Source organism: Sus scrofa, chromosome 2, assembly GCF_054392235.1.
Source record: "Sus scrofa isolate SSC_HxYL_T2T_F1_AM1 chromosome 2, Sscrofa_HxYL_maternal_Yorkshire_Landrace_v2.0, whole genome shotgun sequence".
Taxonomy (NCBI): Eukaryota; Metazoa; Chordata; class Mammalia; order Artiodactyla; family Suidae; genus Sus; species Sus scrofa.
In genome coordinates, this window is record NC_139384.1 from 92,347,237 (window position 1) to 92,372,219 (window position 24,983).

At 51.0% G+C, this 24,983-nt stretch overlaps 2 protein-coding genes across 7 annotated transcripts in view; one reads left to right on the forward strand and one right to left on the reverse strand.

Moving 5' to 3' along the window:
* The window catches only part of THOC3 (THO complex subunit 3), a 291,571-nt gene that overhangs the window by 222,875 nt on the left and 43,713 nt on the right, over nt 1–24,983 (forward strand). The window lies entirely within an intron of this gene.
* HRH2 (histamine receptor H2) overlaps nt 2,061–24,983 on the reverse strand; it is a 48,414-nt gene continuing 25,491 nt past the window's right edge. For 2 of the 4 annotated variants that reach the window (XR_001303215.3, XR_014838019.1), the window contains exons 3-4: nt 20,464–20,606; nt 2,061–4,817 (exon numbers count right to left, since the gene is read on the reverse strand). Coding sequence is in view for 2 of the 4 variants with exons in the window: in XM_005654980.4 (XP_005655037.1) it covers nt 4,625–4,817 (193 nt within the window). In the remaining 2 variants the exon portion in view is untranslated. The remainder of the gene's footprint in view (nt 4,818–20,463; nt 20,607–24,983) is intronic. The other 2 variants (XM_005654980.4, XM_013987557.3) reach the window with 1 other exon arrangement.

A 24,983-nucleotide genomic window follows, 5' to 3' on the forward strand; every position in this document is an offset into this window, starting at 1 on the left:
CTGGTGCCAACATCTGCAACGACCTCCAAAATAACAAAATCATGAGCCCCATAGGACTGCTGGTGGGGCAAAGGGGGCTTTTCTCAGTGGGCTCTTGGTGACCTTTGATGGCTCCTGAGTTATCCCTGGAATGCTTGGAATTTCGGTGAGGTTTGGGAATTGTGGTGGGAGAAGGGTGTCCTTGGCTGTCATTTCCTGCTTGAGTGACATGGAAAAAGCCCCCCAAAATGGAGAGAAGACAATAAACTCTCCCCACAAAGGTCCAGATGGATTTTGATCAGCCAAGCATGTGAACTGCAGCTGCTTAGCTGAGATGGGACGCCCAACCCCCGATCCAGGCACCTGAGCACTTCCTACCACCCAGCAAACTTCTAACCTGAGTTTAAACGCAGCCCAATGTGCCCTGGGAGCCTTCTCCTTACAAGTTCACGGCTGCCTTGGCCCACATCCTTACCTATGGCCCCCGTGTCCCATTCCTTCCCTGATTGCCTGGTAATGTTTCAGTATAAGCCCATCTCTCTTGGGGGCTGGGGTGGGCAGGGAAGGTCTGTTTCCGCTGGGTCCCCAGCCCACAGCCTGAAGTCAGCTGTAGAGTCTGGAGTGGCTCCTAATAAGATGTGGTTGTCAACCCTCCCCTGCAATGGAGCTGCCTGCGCTCGCTCTGCTTCCACCCTCTGCCCCCTCAGTGGATGTCCCCAAACTAGTCTCTGAATGATCTTTTCATAGCACAGACCTCGTCATTTCAGTGCCCTCTTGATGCCGTGCTCGCTGTGCTCCACGCAGACTCCCCTGCGGTGGCTCCTTCTAGCCCCCTGACTCGGGGGCCCTCTTTCCCTCCCTTCCCTCCCCACCCCCCGCCCTTGGCCTTTTGAGCAACTATGGTTTTGCTTCTCCCCTGCTTCCCAGCGGTGGGATCTAAAGCTGTTGGCATGGGATTCTGGAAATTGTGTTTCCAAGGCTTCCAGCCCTGGCTGGTGGCCTCTATGAAGTGCCCTTATATTCACCACATGCACGGTTATCATGCAGGGGACACTTTCCTGGCCTTTTTATACCATCTTCAGAGAACTGCTTGACATCATCTAATGACTCCATCAGTCTGCTACTTTCATCTTCCCCAAGGATCCCTTAACACGCTTTGTATTCTCTGTCCTGAAATACATGAGAAACCATTTCAGGCGGATCAGCTCCCTTAAGCTTTGATTGTGATGACTCACGATCTCTCCTCTGCCTCCTGTGGAAATTCACCAAGGTGTGTCTTGGTCCTTCTGCCTCTTCCTTCCACCCCAGGGGACACTGCTCACTGCTGACGCTGTGGTCAATGATCTTGACCCTGGTCAGCTCCCTCCCTCCATTTTCCCAAACCAAAGGGGGACTGTGGGTTTCATTTCTTGCACATAATCCACGATTTTTTTCCATTGGCCTGATTTTTTAAAGTTGTACCTAATGCACCCTCTCTCATGTGCGTTAAGTTGTCCATTTTTAAAGATTTCTTTGAGTTCCTATTGTGGCTCTACAGGTTAAGGACCCGGTGTTGTCTCCGTGAGGATGTGGGCTTGATCCCTGGCCTCGCTCAGCGGGTTAAGGATCCGCGTTGCTGCAAGCTGCGGCATAGGTTACAGATGTGCTTGAATCCAGTGTAGGCCTGCAGATAAAGCCCCAATTCGACCTCTAGCCTGGGAACTTCTATAGGCCATGGGTGAGGCCATTAAAAAAAAAAAAAAAGATTCCTTTTTCTCCCACCTAACAAAAGCATCTCTGAATCTGAAAATTTCAGAAATATTCCATTCCACACACACTGAGTGCTACCATGTACTTGGGTCACCAGGTGAGCAGGATAAAGGTCTGATCCTTCCTACCAGCCCATCCCTCATTTCTAATAGTGTTTCCAGATGAGACGTCATTTTCAGGAAACTCTTTTACTTTTTAAGGCAACTTTCTAGTTGGCCTTTACCCCCAACGATTTTATCATGATTCTTTTTCTAAATCAAGACATACCGTATTATGAAATTTGGGGAGTATTTCCTCATCAGGAAGTTAAAAAATAAAACCACAAGGCAGCATCTGTCTTGATAGCTTTATTGGACCATGATGGTAACACAAAACATGGATTTGGGGTCCCACTCCAGATGCTTCTCCTCCAGGCAGCATGCGCCCCACTTCTGCAGCCAATAGGGGGGCGCCAGGAGGGTGGGGGCAGCTCAGAGACCTGCAGTGGCAGAGGGCACATGGGCACCTGGACCTCAGACCTCACCAGCTGAGTCTGTGATCAATCAGACAGACCAGTTTTATGCTCCATTTACTTGGCCATGACCTAGAGACTCAGACTCCTGGGAAAACTTCCAAGGAGGGGATTCTGGGATGTCCAGAAGGAATCCAGCCAAAAGACTGAGCATCTCTGGGGGCCATTGGGGCAAATCATGCCTTTAGGTATATTAGCAAATAAGCTACTTTAAGCACCTACTATGTAGGCCAAACAGTCTTCAACAAGGTTGGACACCAGTGGTCAACAAAACAGGCAGGACTCGACCTCCTGAGTGGGGGAGATGAACAGGGATCAGGGAACCACTCAGATGACAGTAAATGACAACCATGCCTGTGGCTTCCAAGGACAGTTCTGGAGGGTGGGGGTGGGAAGCCTGGACTAACAGGGTCAGGAAGTAATATTTCATCTGAGATCCTGTGGCTGAAAAGGCAAGAGAAGCTTCCCAAGTCATGGGAACAGTGCTGTGTGATCTGGTAGCTGCAAGGAGCAGTGAGATGAACAAGCTCGAAGGAGAATTCCGGTGGAGTTGGGTGAAGAGATGGAGGGGAGCGTGGGGAGGAGGAGGTTGGAGGGGCCAGTCAGGGCTGACCCTGTGGGGTGGGCAGGCTTCCTGTAAGATGGAATCTCCATGGTTTTGTGGTTCACACAGCTCCATTGTGGCTGCAGGGTGGAGAGTGGACTGGAGGGAGGCAAGTGGGGAATACGGGCACCTGTCATGAAGCCATTTCAATTGTCCTGATTGAGGGGATGGCAGTGGGACTGAGGGATGACAGGGCAAGTGGATAGAACCAGGTAAAGGGTGGTACACAGAGGAGTCAGGATTTGAGAGGATGGACTATGAGGAGCTGGGAGAACGGTGGTACCAAGATTGACCTCGGAAGCCAATGGCAGAGCTTCTGTCTAAGAGGACCCTGGAAGAGGAGCAGGTGCGGGAAGAAGGGCAAGGTGCAGCTGTAGACAGGCAGCTGTGAAAGTTGGTCGAAAGCTCACAGAAGGAGCCTGGACCCAGATACAAAGCTGTAGGTAATCTCCTTAGAGATAAGACTCCTGGTAACTTCTGATGAGACAGAGTGGACGAGGCCTCATAGGGCTGGAAATTGCAGCCAGAGGAGAAGGCTCAGGACAGAGCCTTGGGGAGTGGCCACATCTGATGGCTGGGGAGAGGATGGCGAGCAGGAAGAGGGCTTGAAAGGTACCAGTGGACTGGGCGGGGAACGCCAGAAAGGAGCCTTGGAACCCAGGGAAGGGTGGATTCAGGAAGAGGCAGCAGCAGCGAGGAGAGCCCCCGGACACCCTCATCTTTCTGGAGCTGTCACCTCCTCCACCTCCTTGGGTCTCTTCGACAACCCTGTAAATAGGAAAGGGGAGCTTTCCCTCCACTGGACCGAGGAGTAAAGAGCCGCTCATAGACATCCACTGCCACGCCCAGATCACACATCCATCCAGCAGGGGGCGCTGCAGGGCTAATTCACCTTTTCACACCTGTTGCGTCCCTCCCGGCCTCCAGCTGCCTCTCCTCGTGGCCCCACACACTTTCCCCAGCAAGTCTGCTCCACGCCACTCCTTCTTTATGGAAAGCACCAGAGAGGGTGAGTACTGCAGCATGAAGGGACCCCCCCACCCCCACCAGCCAGGCTCTGGGTCTGAGCCTCGCTAGCAGGAGGGTCGGCTGAGTCAAGGACATACCGTGGCCTCTCTAGAGAGGCAGTGTAGTGTCAAGAGCCTGGGCTCGAGGCCTGGATTTACACCCATCCTCCCGTTTGTCCATTCATCTGTTCCTTTCTTCCTTCAACAACTACTTCTCAAGTGCCTCCCACGTTCCAGGCACACTTTCTAGCTGAGCGGCCCCGGGCCGGCCTGGTTCTTCTCGGAGCCTCAGTCTCCAGTGCTGTGAAGGGAGGTAGGTGGTCCCTGCTGCACGTTGTAAGGATTACATGAGCTCCTGTGGGTGAAGTACCTGGCGCATAGTAGGTCTTCATCAAAGGCTAACGTCCTTCCTTGTCCTTTCCTTCCTTCTCCCCTCTCGCTTCGTGGCAACACCTTCTGTCAGGCTCAGAAGGCACGCGTGTTTCCGCACATTCGCGTCCGTGTACACACCTGAGCTTGCATCCCTGAAAGTCCTCGGGTCTCTGCTCATGACTCAGGGCCAGCACCAGCGTGAGCTTTGAACCCATGAGATTCAGCGCAACTGCAGGCACCCAGGGGAGTCAGAGCACAGACCAGGCTGCCCCACCCTAGGTGGGAGGACCCCAGGCTCAGGCTAGGTGGTTTGAGGGAGGGGGTGCTGCTGGACCCTTAGTGGCTCCAGGAGTCAAATCTTGGTGACCAAGAGCCAATATCTTCAGTGTCCAGAGGCTGGGTCTAGACAGCCTCAGAGGGCAGCGTCCTCACCGCTTCCTGGGGTGGTGTCTTTGGGGGCTCCTCGGCCAGCGGCTCCCCTGGCTGTTCCTCGGAGGGGCCTCCCACGTGTCTCTGGAGGAACCTAAGTGCCCAAAGGCTCTTGCAGCAGCTCAGAAGGTTGTTGGAGCACACGGTGCAGGACAGTGCTGGCTTCCTGGGGAGACACAAGCACAGGTTAGGGCTGAAGGGACCCCTGAGCAAGGCCCCTGGGGCCAGACCCAGCCTCTGGCCTTTGCTTCTGTTACTCTTGGCCCTGGGAAGGGTGGGGTGGGTTTGGGGGGGGGGACCTCCCACATGCAACAGGGACTTCTCGCCCCATCCAGGAGACTCACTTTCAAATCCCAACTGAGCTTCTAACATGCTGTGTATCCTCAGCCAAGTTACTTCACCCCTCTGAACCTTGAGTGGAGGTAAAAATAACCACCTTTCCAGTTCTTGAAAGGATTAAGTGTCATAAAATAGGTCTAAAAGTATCCCATGCATTGCCTGGCTCATAGGAGGATCCCAATTAATGTCTGCTCTTCCTGTGTGTTAAGGACATGCTTCCTGAGCACTGACATCATGTTTTGCATGAGTTGGGGGCAGGTTGGGAGAAGAAGACACAAAAATTTATTCAGCCTGCATTAAAATCAGACAGAGTTATGTCTGTCTCTCTATTAGAATGCATGGTCCCTGAAGGCCAGGTTCTTGCCTTTCAGACCTACTATGTGGCTGGCACACTGTAGGTCCTCAGATGATATCTGTTGAGTCAATCTGATCGAAGCTCCCTGAAGGTGAGTTAGCCAAACACTTGGGAGGAAATTTTTTTTTTTTTTTTTGTCTTTCTGCCATTTCTTGGGCCGCTCCTGCGGCATATGGGAGGTTCCCAGGCTAGGGGTCTAATCGGAGCTGTAGCTGCCAGCCTACACCAGAGCCACAGCAACGCTGGATCCGAGCCGCATCTGCGAACTACACCACAGCTCACGGCAATGCCGGATCGTTAACCCACTGAGCAAGGGCAGGGATCGAACCCACAACCTCATGGTTCCTAGTCGGATTCGTTAACCACTGCGCCACGATGGGAACTCCCGGAAATTTTTTAATAAAATGTTTGATGTATGTTTTCAGAAAGATGAGGATTTCCTCCACTTCTGGGCCTACAAAATTCCTTTGCCCTGTTGCCTGCGAAGAAGTGGATGGCTGACCTGATTATTCCTTCTGCAACATTCAGTGAATAAGAATTCCTTTATGGAATATAAAAAAGAATGTGTGTGTACATATAACTGAATCACTTTGCTGTGCAGCAGAAACTAACACAGTCTTGTAAATCAGCTACACTTTGGTAAAGAAAGAATTCCTTTATCGCTTTTATTGCAAGACCCCTGAGGTCAGAGGGAAAGGCTCAGTGTCACATGCCTGTGTTTTCAGCATCCAACATGCAGGTCTCTCTCTTTATCACAGGGATCAGGGCAGGCTCAGAGTTTTAATCAGACAATGGGATCTGGCCAAATTTGGATGGCATTATTTTGTGTCATTTCATCTATGTTCACAAGTACTTTCAATTTCCCACGAGTGACCCTGCATTTCCATTTATGGCGATGATATAAAGTTTTCTTATAAATATATTTCAACGAAAACCGTCAGGTGGGATAGAGATGCGGGTGCATATAATGCAGGTGAGAGGTTGACTATGGGCTGCACGGGGGAAGGGGACTTGCAAGTGACTATGGCTTTGATAGGGACAGAGTAAGAGTTTCACAGCTGAGACTCCACCAGGGGAAGAGAGAGAGAGACTTCCGGAGATTGCCATGAGCTAGACACCAACCAGAAAGTGCCCAGGACATCTGGCAGCTAAGCAACAGCCAGAACGTTTTGAAACTAAAGTGACTTCGGCCATTCCCACAGAAAAGGGGATCCAAGACCTGCCTTTGGCCTTGAGAAGTCTGTAAGATAATGGACTCTGGAAAAACTATATCCTTACATGGAGCCAAGACAGAAATACAGGGGAAAGAAACTAAGTGAAAGGGGACATTATACCAAAACCTGAGATGAATTACCATATTTTCATATATGTCACCACCTTTTGGCTAATACACATATATGATTTACATGGCACCATGGTAGTCCCAGGAGTTCCCATTGTGGCTCAGTGGTTAACAAACCCAACTAGGAATGATGAGGTTTCGGGTTCCATCCCTGGCCTTGCTCAATGGGTTAAGGATCCGGCATTGCCGGTGAGCTGTGGTGTAGGTGGCAGACGAGGCTCAGATCCCATGTTGCTGTGGCTGTGGTGTAGGCCAGCAGCTGCAGCTCCGATTAGACCCCTAGCCAGGGAACCTCCATATGCCATGGGTGCAGCCCTCAAAAGACAATAAATAAATAAATAAATAAATAAATAAATAACACCCTGGCAGTCCCGTTAGACCATATAGGGTTACAGGAGGAAGTAACGATGTAAGCCTTGATGTCCACCCAAGAATGAGGAAGAAGGTGGCCTTCTTCCCTCCCCACTTTCTCTTTGGTTATAAAAATGTTGCCCTCTTTGTTCTTGGAGCTGCTCTCCTGGCCTGTGTCTCTCACAAGCATCCTATGCTAATAACCTTACTCTTGGCCTGTCTCTGCCTCTCGCTGAATTCTTTCTGCCCCGAGACAAAAGAACCTGAGCTTCAGTAAGTCCTGAGACCAGGCGAACAGTTTCAATGAAAAGACAGTGGGTTTGAGTCCCCTCCCAAGTCAGGAATAGTGGGTTCAAGTCCCAATCTGAGGTGCAGCTGGGTTCGAGTCTCATCCCATCCAGAGGGGTGGGGTTTCAGTTTGGGGAGTGTCCTGGTGAGTTCCCGGCCAGGCCAGCTCCCTCTTGGCCCCAGTGCAGGAGAGGCTGAGCAAGGAGAAGTCTGCTTGGAGTCTCTGCAGCCAGGTCAGGACAAAATCTGGTTTCAGCTCTGTCTGAAGCCACAGGAGCTACCTAGTTTCTTGCTTCCCTGCCTGCGGTGGAGTGGTAGCATTCCTGGTCGAGTTTCAAGCTGGGAACCACTCCTCCCTTGGACCTGAGACCCACTGTGGGTCCTCTGGATGTCCCGGGAAGCTTGTGCCTGGCCTCAGCTCTAGCCATCATCTGGGAAGGCATTCTGGCCCCCAGAGGAATCAAGTTCACGTCTCCCTTCCTCATGATGAGAGGGAGGAGCATCATGCTTCCCTTTAGAGTCCATCAGACAGGAGCTGTAGATTTAGATGCCTGACTTTGTGAACAAGGACACGGCCAACAGCTACGGCCAACACCCAAGCCTCCTTCAGTGCGTTGCACATTCCGGCTTAGCCAATGCAGGAGTCCTGGCTTGGCCCACGCTCCCCCTGTGGCTTTGGCCAGTCCCACCCTCCCCAGAACACCTGCCCTCACCTGGACCTCAAGGTCACATCCTTGGCACTTCAGAGGCTCTGGCCCTTCTCTGTGCCAACAGGGTACATATTTGACCAAGCAGGCGGGTATCTACCCTTGGATTAACACTCCAGACGGAGCCTGAACTCTGATAAATCAGTGAAATTATCGAAGACCAGCTAACCCTAAGCTAGGAAATAACCACTTCTTTTTTTTTTTTTTTTTTTTGTCTTTTTGCTATTTCTTTGGGCCGCTCCCACGGCATATGGAGGTTCCCAGGGTAGGGGTCGAATCGGAGCTGTAGCCACCGACCTAAGCCAGAGCCACAGCAACGCTGGATCCGAGCCGCGTCTGCAACTTACACCACAGCTCACGGCAACGCCGGATCGTTAACCCACTGAGCAAGGGCAGGGACCGAACCCGCAACCTCATGGTTCCTAGTCAGATTCGTTAACCACTGCACCACGACAGGAACTCCGGAAATAACCACTTCTTCTAAAAGGCTTGCAATATTAATACGAAATCACTTAAAATATTATTGTGGAACTATCACATGTTCATAGTAAACAATTCAGAATGCAGAGACCAACAAAAAGAAGAAAAGAAACATCTCAAATAGCTCCTCTATTCGGACGCATCTTTTTGCCACATGGCTGATTCCATCATTAGATATTTTTAAATGAAATACCTCAAAGAGACTACATAAAAAACACGTATGCATGGGTTAACGAACCCAACTAGCATCCATAAGGACACAGGATCGATGTCTGGCCTTGCTCAGTGGATTAAGAATCCGGCGTTTCAGTGAGCTGTGGTATAGGTTGCAGATGCAGCTCGGATCCTGCATTGCTGTGGCTGTGGCGTAGGCCAGTAGCTACAGCCCCGATTCAACCCCTAGCCTGGGAACCTCCATATGCCGTGGGTGCAGCCCTACAAAGCAAAAAAACAAAAGCCAAAAAAAACAAAACTACATAGGCATGGCTTAAAAATGCTAAAGAATATTAAAATGGATACCAGTGCAACCACCTCTCAGAAAGAGAATTAACTAGCAACCAACTTGTTTTAGCAAATAGGTATATATCCCTCAACAATGTATTGTTATTCTGTCTGCCTTACTCATATAAATGTGCTCAGGTTTTAGGATGTTTTCTGTAGCTACCTTTTTTCAGGTGGTGTCTAACATTGTATTTTGGAGATTAACACGTGTTGATGCGGCCCCATAGTTCATTTTCACTGTCAGAAAATATTCCATTAAGGGAAGACGCTCCCGTTTATCTATCCAGTCGCCTGTTGTGGGACATCTGCATTGTCCCTCATTTTTATCATCTCCCTTCTCATACTTGCTTCTGAATCTACAATCCGCTGGCCTCATCAGATGAACAGGGGAGAGTTGCATTTTTTTCTTTCCCGAGAAAGAGTTTCGGCAGGACTGGGTGGATCTGTTCCTTGAGTGTTTGGTAGAATTTCTCGGCAAAACCAAGTACTCCCAGAGTTTCATTCATTTCATTTATTTTTAATCGTTATAGGACCATTCAGATTTTCTATTTCTTCCCAAATCAGTTTTGGCAAGTTCCCTTTTGCAAGGAATTTGCTTACTGCCTCTGAGTTTTCCCTCGTTTGGGGCATAAATTGATCACAGTGTTCTTAGTATCTCTCTTATAATCACTCAGAAGCTGTAAGCGTATCTCTTTCATTCTTAATATTGCTTGTTTAGGGTGTTAAGGATTAATTTATCTTTGTAGTTCTGTCAATTTTACTTCGTCAATTTTACTTTTTGAAGCTAGTTTTATTTTGTCCATACAAGTTTAAGAATTCTTATCCTTCTAGTAAATTGACTCTTTTTCAAAAGATGGTGACCATCTTTATCTTTAGTCATACTTTTTGCTTATAATTCATTTTGTCCGATTTTAATATAACCACCCAGATTTCATTTGGCTAGTATTTGCCTAGTATATCTTATTTTTCCTTCCTTATACTCTCAACATTTTTATTTCCTTAAGTCTATCTCTTGTAAAAGTATTTGTTTGGATTTTAAAATATCAAGTATGATGATTTTTTTTTTTTTATAAAAATGGCTTACTTTGGAGTTCCCACCATGGCTCAGCATTAATGAACTGGACTAGTATCCATAGGGATGTGGGTTCGATCCCTGGCCCCGCTCAGGGGGTTGAGATCCATCATTGCCGTGAGCTGTGGTGTAGGTCACAGATGTGGCTCAGATCCCACACTGCTGTGGCTGTGGCATAGGTCGGTGGCTACAGCTCCTATTCAAGCTAGCCTAGGAACCTCCATATGCTGTGGGTATGGCCCTAAAAAGATGGGGGAAAAAAAAGAAAAAAGAAAAAGGCCTACCTAGCTTATTCCACTTACATGTACTATGATTATTGATGTATTTTGACTAATTTCTTCCATGTGCTTCTGTGTTTTATATTTGTTCTAGCTTTTCTAAAATTTCCCTTTGTCTTTGTTGTTTTAAACTGCCTGTTTTTCTCCTTCTCCTTCCTCCTTACCATATGGAATTTCTATCCTCTTATAAAAATTTTGTACCATGTTTATTTCACTTAATAATCTCTAGTGGGAGTTCCCGTTGTGGCGCAGCAGAAACAAATCCAACTAGGAACCATGAGGTTGCGGGTTTGATCCCTGGCCTCACTCAGTGGGTTAAGGACCTGCCATTGCTGTGAGCTGTAGCGTAGGTCGCAGAAGCGGCTCTGATCTGGCTCTGTGGCTGTGGTGTAGGCTGGCAGCAAGAGTTTCGATTAGACCCCTAGCCTGGGAACCTCCATATGTCTCGGGTGTGGCCCTAAAAGGACAAAAGACAAAAGACAAAAAAAAAAAAAAAAAAATCCTGTGGTCTGGAGCCCTTCCTCCCTTACTTGCCATCCATCCCAAGTGTAAGTTGGGATAAGAGATTAATGAATCTCGATTCCCACAATGTGCAGACTCTATTACATTACACACATCTAGAGATTCTAATAGATTTCCTATCCTTTGACTCCATTCCTGGCCCCATGGCCCATCTTTGTCCTGAACCTTGACACTTGAAGATAGGAGATGTTAATGGGGCTCTAGAAGAGCACATGACACTGTGGCTGTTACCTAGGATGTGCTTCTTGCAGCATCTCATTTTCACCTTCCCATCACCAATTCCCTTTCTCTTGATGACGGGACCTTGATTCTTCCTTGAGATCCAAAGGTCCCCACTCTCTCCTTGTGGGGTGAGGTGATGCAATGGGATCGTCAGTGGCTCTGCAGCACCAGGACGCGGGTTCGATTCCCGGCCCAGCACCGTGTGTTAAAGGATCGAACCCGCGTCCTGGTGCTGCAGAGCCACTGATGATCCCATTGTACCACAGTGAGAAGTCTGATAATGACAAATTTATCATGATGTATAAGTGCTTGAATCCAGCATGGAGATACTCTTGATATCTTCATTTCTCTAAGCCAATTCCATACCTCCACCAAGCCCAGCATCTTTTAACTGGGTTTCTGCTATTGGCAGTTAACACTGTCCTAATATCATCCCTAAATAAATGTTCACTAAATCTCCATCTTTGCACACGAGGGTGCTATAGTATGTCCAGCCACCAGGGGTCAGGACTCAATACAGTGCTACTCTGTAAGAGAAGCCTTGCTCAGGTCTCTCTGAACCTCGGTTTTCTCATCTGTGAAATGTGTTAATAATAGCAAGCTCACGAGACTACTGTAAGGACTACAGATAATGAAGGTCAGTGCCCTTTTCCATCCCTCTACTGCTTATAGTACAAATTGTCCCATAGAACTGCAACATGCACACATTAATCTATTTCTTATATCTGCACCTTTATCTTTGCTGTGCAACATCTACTTCTGCCTCAAGGCTCTGTTCAGGCATCACCTCCTTAGGGAAGCTGAGGTCTCCCAGGATTACTGATTCCCGCCTGGCTCCTAGAGCCCCTCTACTCAGGCACTCACCTCCCTGGGTTAACCATCGGTTTACCCATCTGTCTCCCAGACCAAAGGCAAGCTCTGGAGCTTTCATCACAACCCCCACTGTGCAAGTTTACAGCAGGTTTCTATCGTGTGTGCAAACTAACGAATGAAAAACCCAATAAATCTCAGTTTAGACAGTGATTCTCCTGTCTTCTGACTTCCCAAGTTCACAGATCAGCAGCATCAGAAGCACTTTCCCTGGCAGTGGGGCAGCCCTTACCCCCCTGTGGCGTGCCTCATGCTGGCTTTATATGTAACTTCCCACAGATACTAGCCTGGAAGAGCCCTGTGGGCAGGGGCCGTGGGACAGACAGGGAGGGGTGGTTACTGTTTCAGCTTCTGAGCACCAGCCCTGCATTAAGATGATTGGGACAAAATGTGAGATTTGGGACCTGGAGTCCTGCGTTCAAGTTTGAGGCTTCCTCACCCCGGTGCTGTCGGGGCTTAGACAACCGCACCTCCTTGCTGAAGCCCATCTCTATCTCCGCATCTGTAAAATGGGCATGAACCCAGGGGAAGGGCTGTGGAAGCCAGGAAAGGAGATGGGAGACATGAAATGTCTAGTAATTCTGGAAGATTCTCCTTCTCTCCCTCCTCCTTTGTTCCCCATAATGGATACAGCTATTAGCTGCTCTGCCCCAAGGGTCACCAAGAACCGAGGCTGGAGGGACCAGGTGTTGAAGGCGGGACTGACCCCTGAACCCAGACCCTTGTTTATTGTGCACTCAATCATCTGGGAGAACCGCCACACCCAGATGGGCAGTGTCACCTACACCCTGGGAACTCGATCACAGGAAAGTCCCCTCTCCTTCTTGAGGAAAGGGAAGTGGAAGAGACCAGAAGGGAGAAGTGGCTCTCTAGTGGCCTGGGAGCTAGCTACAACACATCACGTCCCTGTCTCCTTGCTTTAAGCTTTGGCTCAAATCAAGGCTGTCCCTCTTCTCCAAGTGGAGCTGATTTCTGGTTGTCTTAACATAAGCCACAAAGTGGAAATTTCAAGAGGCCAAGTTACTCAGTGTCCACTCATAGGCGTGTTAGCTTCATATAACTTTGTTGGGGAGTTCCCTGGTGGTGCAGCTAGTTAAGGATCCAGCGTTGGCACTGCTGTGTTGAGGGTTGCTGCTGTGGTGAGGGTTCGATCCCTGGCCAGGGAAACCCCGTGTGCCCAGGGGTGGGCCAAAAACAAAACAAAACAAAACAAAACAAAAAACTTGGTTTTTACCACAAACCAGTATTACCCAGTATTTGCCTAAAATGACCAAACTTCAGCCCTCTGCTCATGAAAGAAGTGATTTTTTTTTTCAGGTCCTTCTCATAATTTTCTGGACGTACACACAGAGGGTTTGCCTCCACCAGCATCTGCTTTGCGGATGGAGGGCAGGGGGCAGGATGATGGGCTCCCGCTTGTACGTCCAGAGATGGAACTGTCATTCTGTCTTTCAAGCCTCAAGAGCAGGCTGGGCAAAGGCTTCCTGCAGGAGCTCTGCAAAAAAATGTTCGTTTTCATGCCAAATGAGGTGAGATTCACCCAAGCAAGGCACCCGCAGACCTGCCCGGGACTTTTTGAGATAATAGGTAACAGTCACAAACCCTTATCCCTTTTAGTTTATTTTTTTGCCTTTATAGGGCCGCACCCACGGCATATGGAGGTTCCCAGGCTAGGGGGAGAATCAGAGCTGTAGCCACTGGCCTACACCACAGCCACAGTAATGCTAGATCTGAGCCTCATCTGTGACCTACACCACAGCTCACAGCAATGCCGGATCTTAACCTGAGTGAGGCCAGGGATCGAACCCTCAACCTCATGGTTCCTAGTTGGATTCGTTCCCGCTGCACCACGGGAAGTCTCCTCCTCCCTTTTAACATTCTCCCCATGACAAGGGAGACAGATGGTGAGGATCAGGGCACTTTAGGCCCCTAAAAAAGATCTTGATTAAGGACCTCCCAGGATACCCACCCCTGAACACTGGAGACCTGAGACCAGACCAGGAGCTTAAAGAAAGGGTTAACTATGACTTGAGTATCCCGGTGGGGCCTGGCACATGGCTGGCATCTGTGAATTATACTGGTGAATGAGTAGTAAGTAATTGACAAGCGAGCACTGGGCACCCATGAGCTGGGTCCCCAGAGGGGTGTCTGGCATCCTTTTTCTAGCGAGTGGTGCTCTAAGGCAAGTGCAGGTGTCCCATTTCATAGACCTGGAGACCAAGGCCTTGGGCAGGTAAATCACCCCCTCGCCCATCATGCGATTGCAAAGCTCAGGTGTAAACTCACAGCTGTGGATGCTCAAATGTGGTAGGTTCCTTCCTGAGGACCAGAATAAATCAGTAACGACAGAAGGGGGACTGACTGGGAGCTAAAATGAGAGCGGCAGAGATGGACAGGGCGGGGCTACGGGTCTCAGGGAGCTCAAGGGTGTGAGTGGGGGTGCCTGAGTGTGTATGTGTGTGAGCGCCCAAGAGTGGGTGTGTCAGTGCCTGAGTGTGCATGGGGGAGGTGCCTCTAAGTGTACGTGGACAGGATGGTGTGTGCAGAACTATTTCTGGCCCCAGGGACGGGGGATTGGGGAAGGCTCCATGGAGTGGGCCTCATTGGAGTTAGGTCCGAGGTAACGAGTAGAAATTGAACAGGGGTGTTTGGAAGGGGACAAGTTTTTTGAGGCCAAGGGAGCAGCACAAGCTGTGGGTTGTGCTCTGAGAATAGTCAGGTTCAGCTGGAGGAGGAGCCTGGGGCTGCAGCAAGAGCAGAGCGCCGAAAGGGATTTAGTAGGCAGAATGGGCCGATCTTGCTAGAGGGGTCTACCTACAATCGGGCAGGTGCTGGAGCCCTGCCAAAGGCTCTGGAACTGAGAAGTGTTAGGAATTGACCAAGGAATGGTCTCAGCTTGTGGCCTGACTGGCCCTCTTCCAAGAATTTATGATTACCCAGGTCAGGGTGATGGTGCCTGCCCATGGCTGGGTGCCCTTGGGGGAGTGGGGGCTGGGAGTGCGCCCCTCTGGGGAGGAGCACACACCCACCCCTGGGAGAGCCAAGGCTGCAGGGCGTGGGTCTGACTGTTTTCATGGGGTCCTCTTTAAGGCCCCTAGTCAACAGTCACATCCAGCTTCTACTGTGTGTTTGGCGTGCCATCTGGCCACTGCCACACCCCTGCTTTACAGGTGAGGGTACTAGCTCTTCAAGGAGTTAAGTGAAGCACCTGCCCAAGGTCACACAGCCAGGGGGTGGAGGGACAGGCCTCTGTGCCACCACTGCTCGGTCCAAAGCCTGTGCTCTGAGCCCTAAGAGCAACCAAATGACAGCCACCATCCACTGAGCCCCTCCTGCAGGCCAGAACTGGCTCTAGGCATTTTGTAAGTATTAGCTCAGTTAATTCACACATCAGCCCCAGGAGGTAGGTACTGTTAGTCCTGCTATTTGATGAAGGAGGAAACTAAGGCACAGAGAGGTTAGGAAACTGCCCAAGGTCACCCAGTCAGTAAGGGGCACTGAGAAGATTACAGCACATTGGGCTTGCTGCTTGAAGGAGGCGTGAAGGCGTGGAGAGCCCTACTTCCACTCAACCCTTCCTCTAACTCCACATCACCCACCTTTTTTTTTTTTTTCTTTTTTTGGCTTTTTAGGGCTGCACCTGTTGCATATGGAAGTTCCCAGGCTAGGGGTTGAATTGGAGCTATAGCTGCTGGCCTACGCCACACCCACAGTAACCTGGGGTCTGAGCTGCATCTGTAACCTACACCACAGCTCACGGCAATGCCAGATCCCCAACCCACTGATCAAGGCCAGGGATCGAACCTGCATCCTCATGGATGCTAGTCAGATTGGTTTCCACTGCTCCACGAGAGGAACTCCCACCCACTTTTTGCTGATGAATGAGATGGCAGAATAATAAAACAATGAGAGTGATCGGGGTCAGGCACTTAATACTGAACTTTCACAAAGTCCATGTGATAGAGTTAGGATAGAGTCATTGGTTTTAGGATAGAGTTACCAGCTATCAGTCTTATCTCCAACAGATAAGGACATCACAGCCCAAAGAGCTTTAGTCCCTTTGCCCAAGAGACTCACAGGAAACAAGTGGTGGAGCCTTGAAAGAGCCCAGGTTGGCCCCAAACTGCAAGACTGGAGACTCCCTGCCCACCCCCTATCCCATGCCTGTGAACTCTGGGTCCTGATCAGATCTCCCCAGTCACGGGGAAGACCTCAGGTCACGCTCCCCCTCTCTCCAACCCTCCAGGAACCTTTGAGACTGGCTGGCTTGCCCAATCCTCTCTCTAAAACTCTGGAATGCTTTTTAAAGCTGAAGGATGCCCCAAAGCCCACTCACACCTGTGGGGGTGTTCAGGGGAAAAGAACCCACGTACCCAAGGCAACTCTCCAAGGCATTTGCTATCCCTCACTCCATCCCACCCCTGTAAGACACACACCCATTTCACAGATGGGAAACTGAGGCTCAGAGAAGCTGTGCCATTTGTTCAGGGTCATCCAGGCAAGCCAGGTGCTGCATCCTGGGCTCAGCCCCTGGCATCACCATGCTGGTCCTTCTGATTTGAGACTTATGTGCTCTCTTGTCTCTGAACATCTCAGGCTCCGGATGTGGGCTCACCTCTGAGGGTCCCTCCTCAGCCCCTTCAGAGACTCTTCTCCTCTCTTCCCTGTCCCCTGGGTCCACCCTTAAATTCCAGAGACCTCTTCTCCTGGCTGACTATACCCTCTGCCCTAGTCAGCCCCTCTCAGAAGACTTTCGCCTTCTCCCCTGTGTGGCTTCTGGGAAGTGATGCCTTTAGCTGTGGCTAGCGGCACGGGATTCCATAAGCCTGTCTCTCAGAAACAATTAAGAGAAGTGTAACAAAAGGTCGAAAATATCCCTCCCCTTTCAGCCGTGATTCTGGTTCCAGAAATTCAGTTTCTAGAGAAATAATCAGAAGGAAACACAATGTTCTCTGCATGGAGACGTTGGTCACAGGGTTGCTGATATCAGCAAAAATAATGTGGAGACAAGGGCAAAATACAACAGGGGTACATTGCAGCCTATCTCGAGCCTCCTCGTGCAACCCCTCCTCCACCAGTGAGCTACTGGTGTTCACTGGGGCTCCCCACGGGTCAGATCACAGGCCTGTATGTCTCCTCTAGTCTCTCCTTTAACCCTGACAACAGCCTTGGGAAGTGGGTACCAGCAACATTCCCAGTTTACAGATGAAGAACCAGAGGCATGGCGCGGTCAGGTGCCCAAGGACCATCTGTGCCCAGGCAACCCCACATCTACCCAGCTCAGCTATTTCCAGAGCAGTGGTGGGTACAAGTTACCGTCACCAGTAGTGGGTTGTTGAATGGGGGCCCAGTGTCAGGTGTGGAGTGCTGCTCAGGTGCGACGGGATAAGACACTATTTTGAGATCTCTAGGCGTTGCCATGGGTTCTTACCCTTGCTTGTCCTCATTGCCAGTGCTGCCCCCGACTGCTCAGGCAGTAACTGCAGGTGATGTCTTAAGCATCACCCACAGCAGAAACAATGGTGAGAGAGTCCAAGGGCATTTGGTTTTCCAGAACCAGAGGAAGGTGGAAACACCAGGGGGCTGAAGCAGCCGGCAGCCCTATGTGACCTGTTGCAAGAACAAAGGATTCCCACACCAAGGAGTTCGCAACAACCAGCCACACACCCTCCCCTCTCAGTATAAAAGAAGCCTGAATTCTAACTTGGGTAAGATGGTTCTTTGGGACAGTAGTCTACCGTCTTCTCAGTTTTCTGACCTGCTGAAAAAGTCATTATTGCTTGTGCCAACAATTTGTCTCTTGATTTATTGGCTTGTCATGAGGTGAGCAGTCTGAACCTGGACTCAGTAACAGGAGAAGGAGTGAGTGAAGGAATTAGTAGGACACGGCAGCCCCTAAGACAGAGAGCTGCTTAGAATCTTCGTGTGGGGGATCCTCCTGTCGCCGTGGTATCAGGACCACATCTGCCCAGGAGGGACAGACAGGGAGGAGAGAGCATGACTTCAGGGCTTGGGGAAGAGGGCAGCAGGAATGGAGTTCCTCTCTGATGTTCAGTTTTCATGTTCCAGGAGTTCCCGTCGTGGCTCAGTGGTTAACAAATCTGACTAGGGACCATGAGGTTGCAGGCCTTGCTCAGTAGGTTAAGGATCCGGCGCTGCCATGAGCTGTGGTGTAGGTTGCAGACACGGCTCAGATCCCGCATTGCTGTGACTGTGGTGCAGGCCCGCGGCTACGGCTCTGATTAGACCCCTAGCCTGGGAACCTCCATATGCCGAGCGAGCAGCCCTAGAAATGGCAAAAAGACAAAAAAAAAAAAAAAAAAAAAAGAAAAGAAAAGAAAAGAAAAATTCATGTTCCATTTCAATGATAATGAAGCATTTATACATATTCGATGTCTCCCAAATCAGTGTGGAAAGGGGAATTCCTCTGGCCACCAGGGACCACCCTGCCACCCATGTAGAGTGTCTGCCCCCAGAGGTGACAATGCATGTGTGCATTCCTACAATGAGGAAGGCCTGGGTTTCATCCACGAGCCCCTGAACCCCAAAGCTTATAACCCTCCTTGCAAGATGCAGCCTTTCGCATGATTAGATGTGGACAAGCAGAGCCACCTGTCACTTTCTGGCAGTTGGGACAAACTCCTCCCCACCTCCCCGCCCATCTCTGGGCAGGGAAGGAATGGTCCTTACATGCCAGGAGAGCCTCAGCGGCTGTGTGCACCCTAAAATGCCCACTGGGTCTCAGGTACACCCCATGTCCTGTCCTCCAACACCACCACAAACAACTACCATGGGTTTAAAGAACACAGCAGCACCCCCCAGAGAACCCTGTGACTCATGGCTGTTTCTTTAGGAGCAATGGCAGCTTCTATAAGCCTTAACTCTCTTTGATCAAGGAGGAAACCAGGGCTCAGAGAGGCACGGGATCTTCCCAAGGCCACACAGCCAGTCAGGGATAGGGACAGTGAGAAACCCAGGGCCCCCATCTGCCAGGCTGGGGCGCTCCCAGGAACCCTGTCCTGCACCCAGCCTGCCCCTGCACCGGCCAGGGACCCTGCACTCCAAGCTCAGGCCACGACAAGGACATGTTTTACTGCATCTGCCTCCACACTCAGAACGATTCATTAGTATGGAACAAGTTCCTCCCTGCCCTTGCCAGAAGAGTCCTGACACAAACACAGTTGGGGGGGTGGCATAATTTCTCTCTTTGTTGAGCATTTATATATGATTAGTGTTGGAACGGTCCCTGGAGACAGATCCAAGTTCCCCATTTTTAGATAAGGACAGAAGGCTCAGGGTCAGGGTCCAAATGTGAGTGATTCAGTGGCACAGTTGAGACCCAAGTCCACCAAGCATGCCCTGGATTTTTCAGCTGTTTGTTTATACACAGGGGCCACAGCAGGGGGGTGGGGGGGGCGGAAGGAGGAGGGAAGGAATGAAGGAAGTGGGGGAGGGAGGAAGGGAGGGAGAGAGGTAGAAGGAAGGAAGGAAAGAAGGAGAAAGAAAAACTACCACTTACAAGCATCTATCTGGGTACTTTGTATAAATTGGTGCTAAGCCTCATCCCAGTCCTTACAGTGAGGTATTTCTAGCCCCATTTTGCAGATGAGTAAGCTGAGGCTCAGAGAGGGCAAGCACCTGCCCAACGTCACAGAGCCAATTCCAGGGCTGGGGCTGGAATTGGCATCCTTTTCTTTCCCCCACACCAGGGGTTGGTAGACCATAGCCTGTGGTCTACCACCTGTTTTGTCGAAATGGTTGGGGAAAAAAATGAATAGAAGAATAACACTTTGTGCCTGGCAAAAATGATATGGAATTCACAATTTGGCGCCCACAAATCAAGGTTGATGGGAAGACAGCCATTCTCATTCATTTATGTATTGTCTCTGCCTGCACTCACCTAGACTGGCAGGATGGAGTAGAGGTGACAGAGAAGCTGGGGGCTGCATATTTGCTCTCTGGCCCTTTGCAGGAGAGGCTTGCTCTGCCCGGCCCTCCACCACGCCCACGCCGTCTCCATGGGTCTGGAAGGTCTGCAGGGCCTCCCTGTGGTTGTGCAGGCTCTTCTCTGCATGCAACCATCAGGGCTGAAACCCAGACTTCCATCCGCTTCACAAGCCATGTGCCCCTGGGGCTGGGACCACTGGAGAAAGGACTTGTTCCTGATTTGTGCACCTAGAGTGGTCACCTTTCTTTCTTCTTCTTCTTCTTTTTTTTTTTTTAATAGGGACGAAGCTACTAGTGTCTGCCCCAAAGGCGGGGCTCCCCTTCCCTCCCATCACAGCCCCTGGAAGGCAGCCCCACAGCAGTTGTCAGCTCTGTGTCCCAAGGAGCCAGAGAGAAGGTGGGGGAAGGGCGGGGAGCAGAGTCTGGGCAAAGCCAGAGGGAGGGAGGGAGGGAGTGAGAGAGGATGACCTGGGTGACGGTGGGGCGCCGGTGGCTTCAAAGGGACAATCAGCAGGAGGGTAAATGAGGGGTTCTCTACCTTTCAAGTGACTCCTGGGGGGGCCGCGATTTATTCTCCTTGACTTTTGAGGCTGTAAAAGGCTTCCCACCTCCTCTCCCTCTGCTCTCCTTCCCCTGACCTCCTCTCCGGGGCTGGGGGTGGGGTCTCACTCCCCAAACTCTCTGAAGAGACAGAAGATGAAAAGGATTAATTCCTTGCTGTAGCCCATCTGCTCTGCCCACGGCCGCTGCGCAGAAGTACGCGCCCGGGTCACCAGCCTCCGCAGGCCTGAGAACAGGCTTTCCAGAGGCCACCCTGGCGGGAGGTAGGGACGTGGGCCACCTGGGGGTCCATGGCATAGCCTCACGTCTAGAGCTCCCAGGCCAGGGCTTAGCCACCACCAAGAGCTGCCCTGAAGCCCAAGCACGTGGCGAAGGAGAAATGGGATCATGGACGGAAGGGATGGAGGGAAGGGAGAGGGGAAAAAACCACAGAACAGAATGGAAGAAAAGGCAGAAAAGAAAGAAAGAACTTCGACGATGTCAGGCTAAGTGGAAAAGCCGGGCACAGGAAACCACGCATTATCTGAAATATCCAGAGCAGGCACATCCACAGCAATGGAAAAGCAGATGGGTGGTTGTCTGGGGAATGCAAGGATGGGGAAGTGATAACTGAAGGCTACAGGGTTTCTTTGGGTGTGATGAACACGTTCTAAAGTTGAATGTGGTGATGGCTACACAACTGAGTGGGCTAAAAACCAGGAAATGGGACACTTGAAACGAGTGAAACGTCCAGTATGTGGCATCTATCGCAATAAGACTGTTATATAAAAAATGAAAGAAAATGATAGAAAAGAGACAAAATGTGAAGAAAGAAAAAGAGGAAGAGGTGGGGACCAAAGAAGGAAAATTCATGTCTGTTACGTCTGAAGAAGCACCTGCCACCTGCCAAGAACTGTGCTAAAGGCCTCCACAGGCACTTAGGGCCTTGCTCCATTTTATTGTCACAAGTCTGCAAAGGAGGTCTGATAATTGCCATAGTATTATAGGTGAGGAAACTGAGCTCAGACTGTCCCGACTCGTTTAGCATCACCCAGCCTCTAACTGGTGAGGGGCCAGGACTCACTGGGCTCCCTAACTTTCACGCTGAGGCAGGAAGAAACCTCAGAAGATTTGTGGTGTGACCCCCAAGGGCAGAGGTGACAAAGCAGCAGCCGGGAGGATTCCAGTGTTGGGGGGCACCTAGACCCCTTGGTCAGGGGTGGGGTGGGGGTTGGGAGGGCTTGGGGGTGGCGGGGCAGGGGTGTGTGTGGCCAGCTGCTCTGGGCGACTCTGCAAAAGAGCACCAGTAAGAGCTCATTATGAAATACTGGAATCAATGTGCCAAAAAGTTAAGTCTATTCAACGGTCCAAATGATTCAAGTAAACTAGTTTGGGCTTCAGAAGGGATAAATCATGCAGAACTTTCTGAGCAACAGTTCCTTTTTTTTTTTCCTCTCTTTTCTAAGGCCGCACCCAGGGCATATGGAGGTTCCCAGGCTAGGGGTACAATGGGAGCCACAGCCACAGGAATGCAGGATCCTAGCTGTGTCTGCAACCTACATCACAGCTCACAGCAACGCTGAAGCCTTAACCCCCTAAACGAGGCCAGGGATTGAACCTGCAAGCTCATGGTTCCTACTCAGATTCGTTTCCACTGTGCCGTGACGGGAACTCAACAGCTCTTTCTTAAGAAGCCTATGTACCTCAGTCATTAAATTTTTTACTCCCTCTGCCATTGGAAACTGGACTTGGAGCAGAAGAGAAAGCCAGCCTCCCTCCCCTGGGGCCCCCCATCCTTGGCCAAACGAGGACACTGCCTGCAGATGTCAGGAAGATTGTCGGAACTCTCTGGATTCCTACAGCACCTCAAGGATCCTGTCACGTTTCCTGGGGCTGGGGAGAGGGTGGGGCTCTTTCCACCCGCCCTGATGCTGTGATTCAGAGCAGGTGGGTGGGTGGATTCCCCTGCGAGGCCCGCTGCTGACACCACTATTTGAAGGGAGGCCATGGTGTGACGTCAAAGTGAGAAAAGGGGAAGCAGCAATTTCTGAGCTCCCACTGAGCCCCGGAACTTCCCTCCTTGAGAATTGGTTCCCTGATCTCTAGAGCAGGGATGGTATGAGTCAATTCTTGGGGCTCTTGGGGACCTAGAATGAGATATTCATTTATCAATTCATTCTTCATTCACTTGTGCAGTCAACAGGTGTTACTGGACCTCCGGAACCAGGCACAGTGCTAGGTATTAGGGACACAGTGGTGACCAACACCTAGATGTGGGCTTACAGTCGAGGGGAGCAGACCGTGCACAGAGGGGTAAGAAGGAGGGGGTGTGGGGTGGGACAAGGCTTAGGGACAGGATCCAGGGGCCCAGAGGAGGAGTTAGGGAGTATAGGCGGGGCAGGGCCAGCCCTGTTGGTCCCGATGAGAACTCTGTGTTGGATGCCAAGAGCAGGGGCAGAGGGAAGTCCATTCTCATCTGGCAAAGCCCATTCCCTTTTGTGTGGCCGCAGGAGGAAGGAGGGCAGGTAGGAGAGGCCCAGCAAGGGGACTGTGAGGGGCAGGGGCACCCGTGGGTCCTTGCCTGACTTTGGACCTCTTCTCCCCAGGGCTTTGTGAACTGGAGACTGGCACTTGTCATCTGCCTCTGCAGGGATTGAATCGGGAGCCACTGCAGCTGCAGACCCCCAGCACCCCCTGAAAGGAGCTCAGAGTGGGGAGCAAGAGTGAGGCACTCTGTGCGCTGGGAAAACTGGCAGGACAGGTCTTCAGATGGGTAGATGTTGCCAGGAGAAGATTGGATGAGCCCAATTCTTGCCCTTTCTCATATCTAGAAAAGCACTAAAACCCTCCATGGTGACATCTGCTCCATGTGATGAGTAGTAACCTTTACGAGACCAGCAGTGACCTTCTCTCAAATGTGGGCATGGCTGTGTGGGGCTCCCCCTTCACCCAAATCACATCTACACTGGCACTCTCCTCCTACCTCTTTGGAGCCGTATTTCAGAGCTCTCTGAAAGGCTGCCTCCCAGGCTATAGTCCTCACTTTGCCCCAAATAACTCTCAGCTTTTAGGTTGTGCCTTTTTTTTTTTTTTTTTTTTTTTCGGCTTCCTTGAGCTCTGATTCCAACCTGCAGGCCTTGGGGGGTAGCAGAGCGGCAGGCCTGGGGTCTCTGCAGAAAAGAAGGTACCCTACCCTAAGAGACTCTTCCTCCAGGTGCCCAGGAGTCTTAGCTCCCTGCCTTGGGCAAGTTGAGGGTATAGAAAAGGACCCCAGAGCCCTGGGCAGGAGTCCAGAGATCCAGGGGTCTACTCCCAGCCCCTCCCCAGCTCTCTCTGGGCCTCAAGAGAGGTCACTTGCCTCCCTGGGTCTTAGTTTCCCCATCCGCTGTCTATGGGACTAGCACTGAGTCTGGGTTAAATTCAAGTCTAGGCAGCATCTTAGCATGGAAAGAGCCTGGTTTTGGGGTCAGTCAGCTAGGGCTGGACTCCTAGCTCTGCCTCAGGTAAGGCCACCCTGTGGTCCAGTGTGGGCTAGTTTGCTCCCAGAAGCCTGCTACTACTGGCTGGGGACCCACATTTTGAAAATCACTGAGCTGAAATAACATCGCTCTGCAAAGATGGCCTTTGCTCAGCTCAGTGCTTCCCCCTCAACAGTGGAGCAAATTCTTGGTGAATGTTTGTGAATGAGCGGACTCGGAGTGGTTGGTCTTGTGGGGGCAGAACGGGCTGGAGGCTGGGTGTGGGCCTGGGGATGGTGTCAGGAGGGGACAGGGACCAATGGTGGAGGACCTCTAAGGCCAGGCCAGGGAGCTGGGACTTGTGGTCACTGAACCTGGCCCCCAGAAGCCACGTCCCATGGCTGGAACCTGAGAATGTGACCTCAGATGGCAAAAAGGACTTCGTGGATGTGATTAAGTGAGGCAGTTTGGGATGGGGAGGGTATCCCGGATTATCCTGGCGGACCCTAGACATCATCACAAGGACCCTTATTATAAGAGGGCTATTTAGTGACAGAAGAGGGGAAGGAAAGGTGACCGTGGAGGCAGGAGGTCAGGGTGATGGGAGGAAGGGGCCATGAGCCAAGTTATGTGAGTGACCCCCAGAAGGTGGCCGAGGCAAGCAAGTGGATTCCCCTCTGAAGCCTCCAGAAGGAACTAGCCCTGCTAACACTTTGATCTCAGACTCTTGATCGAAAACTCTTGTTTTCCATCACCAAGTTCATGGTCATTTGTTGCAGCAGCCCTAACCTGGGAACTAATGCAGGCTTGTATCTAGTGGAGGTTACTGAGCAGAGTCAGGGGAGCGGACGGGGTGAAGCTGGGGGCTTGGGATCAGCAAAGGGGAGAGGAGATGAGGGGCAGCCTGAAGGTGGCCGATCAGGGTCAGGAAAGGGGAGACAGAGCATCCTGCCGGGGAGGCTACTGATTGGCCTCAGGGAAGAGAGGACCACTCGGCTCAGCCAGCCGCTCGCTCCTGAAATCTCACCTTCGCTGGCTGTTCCTGACCCCCCCACCTCCA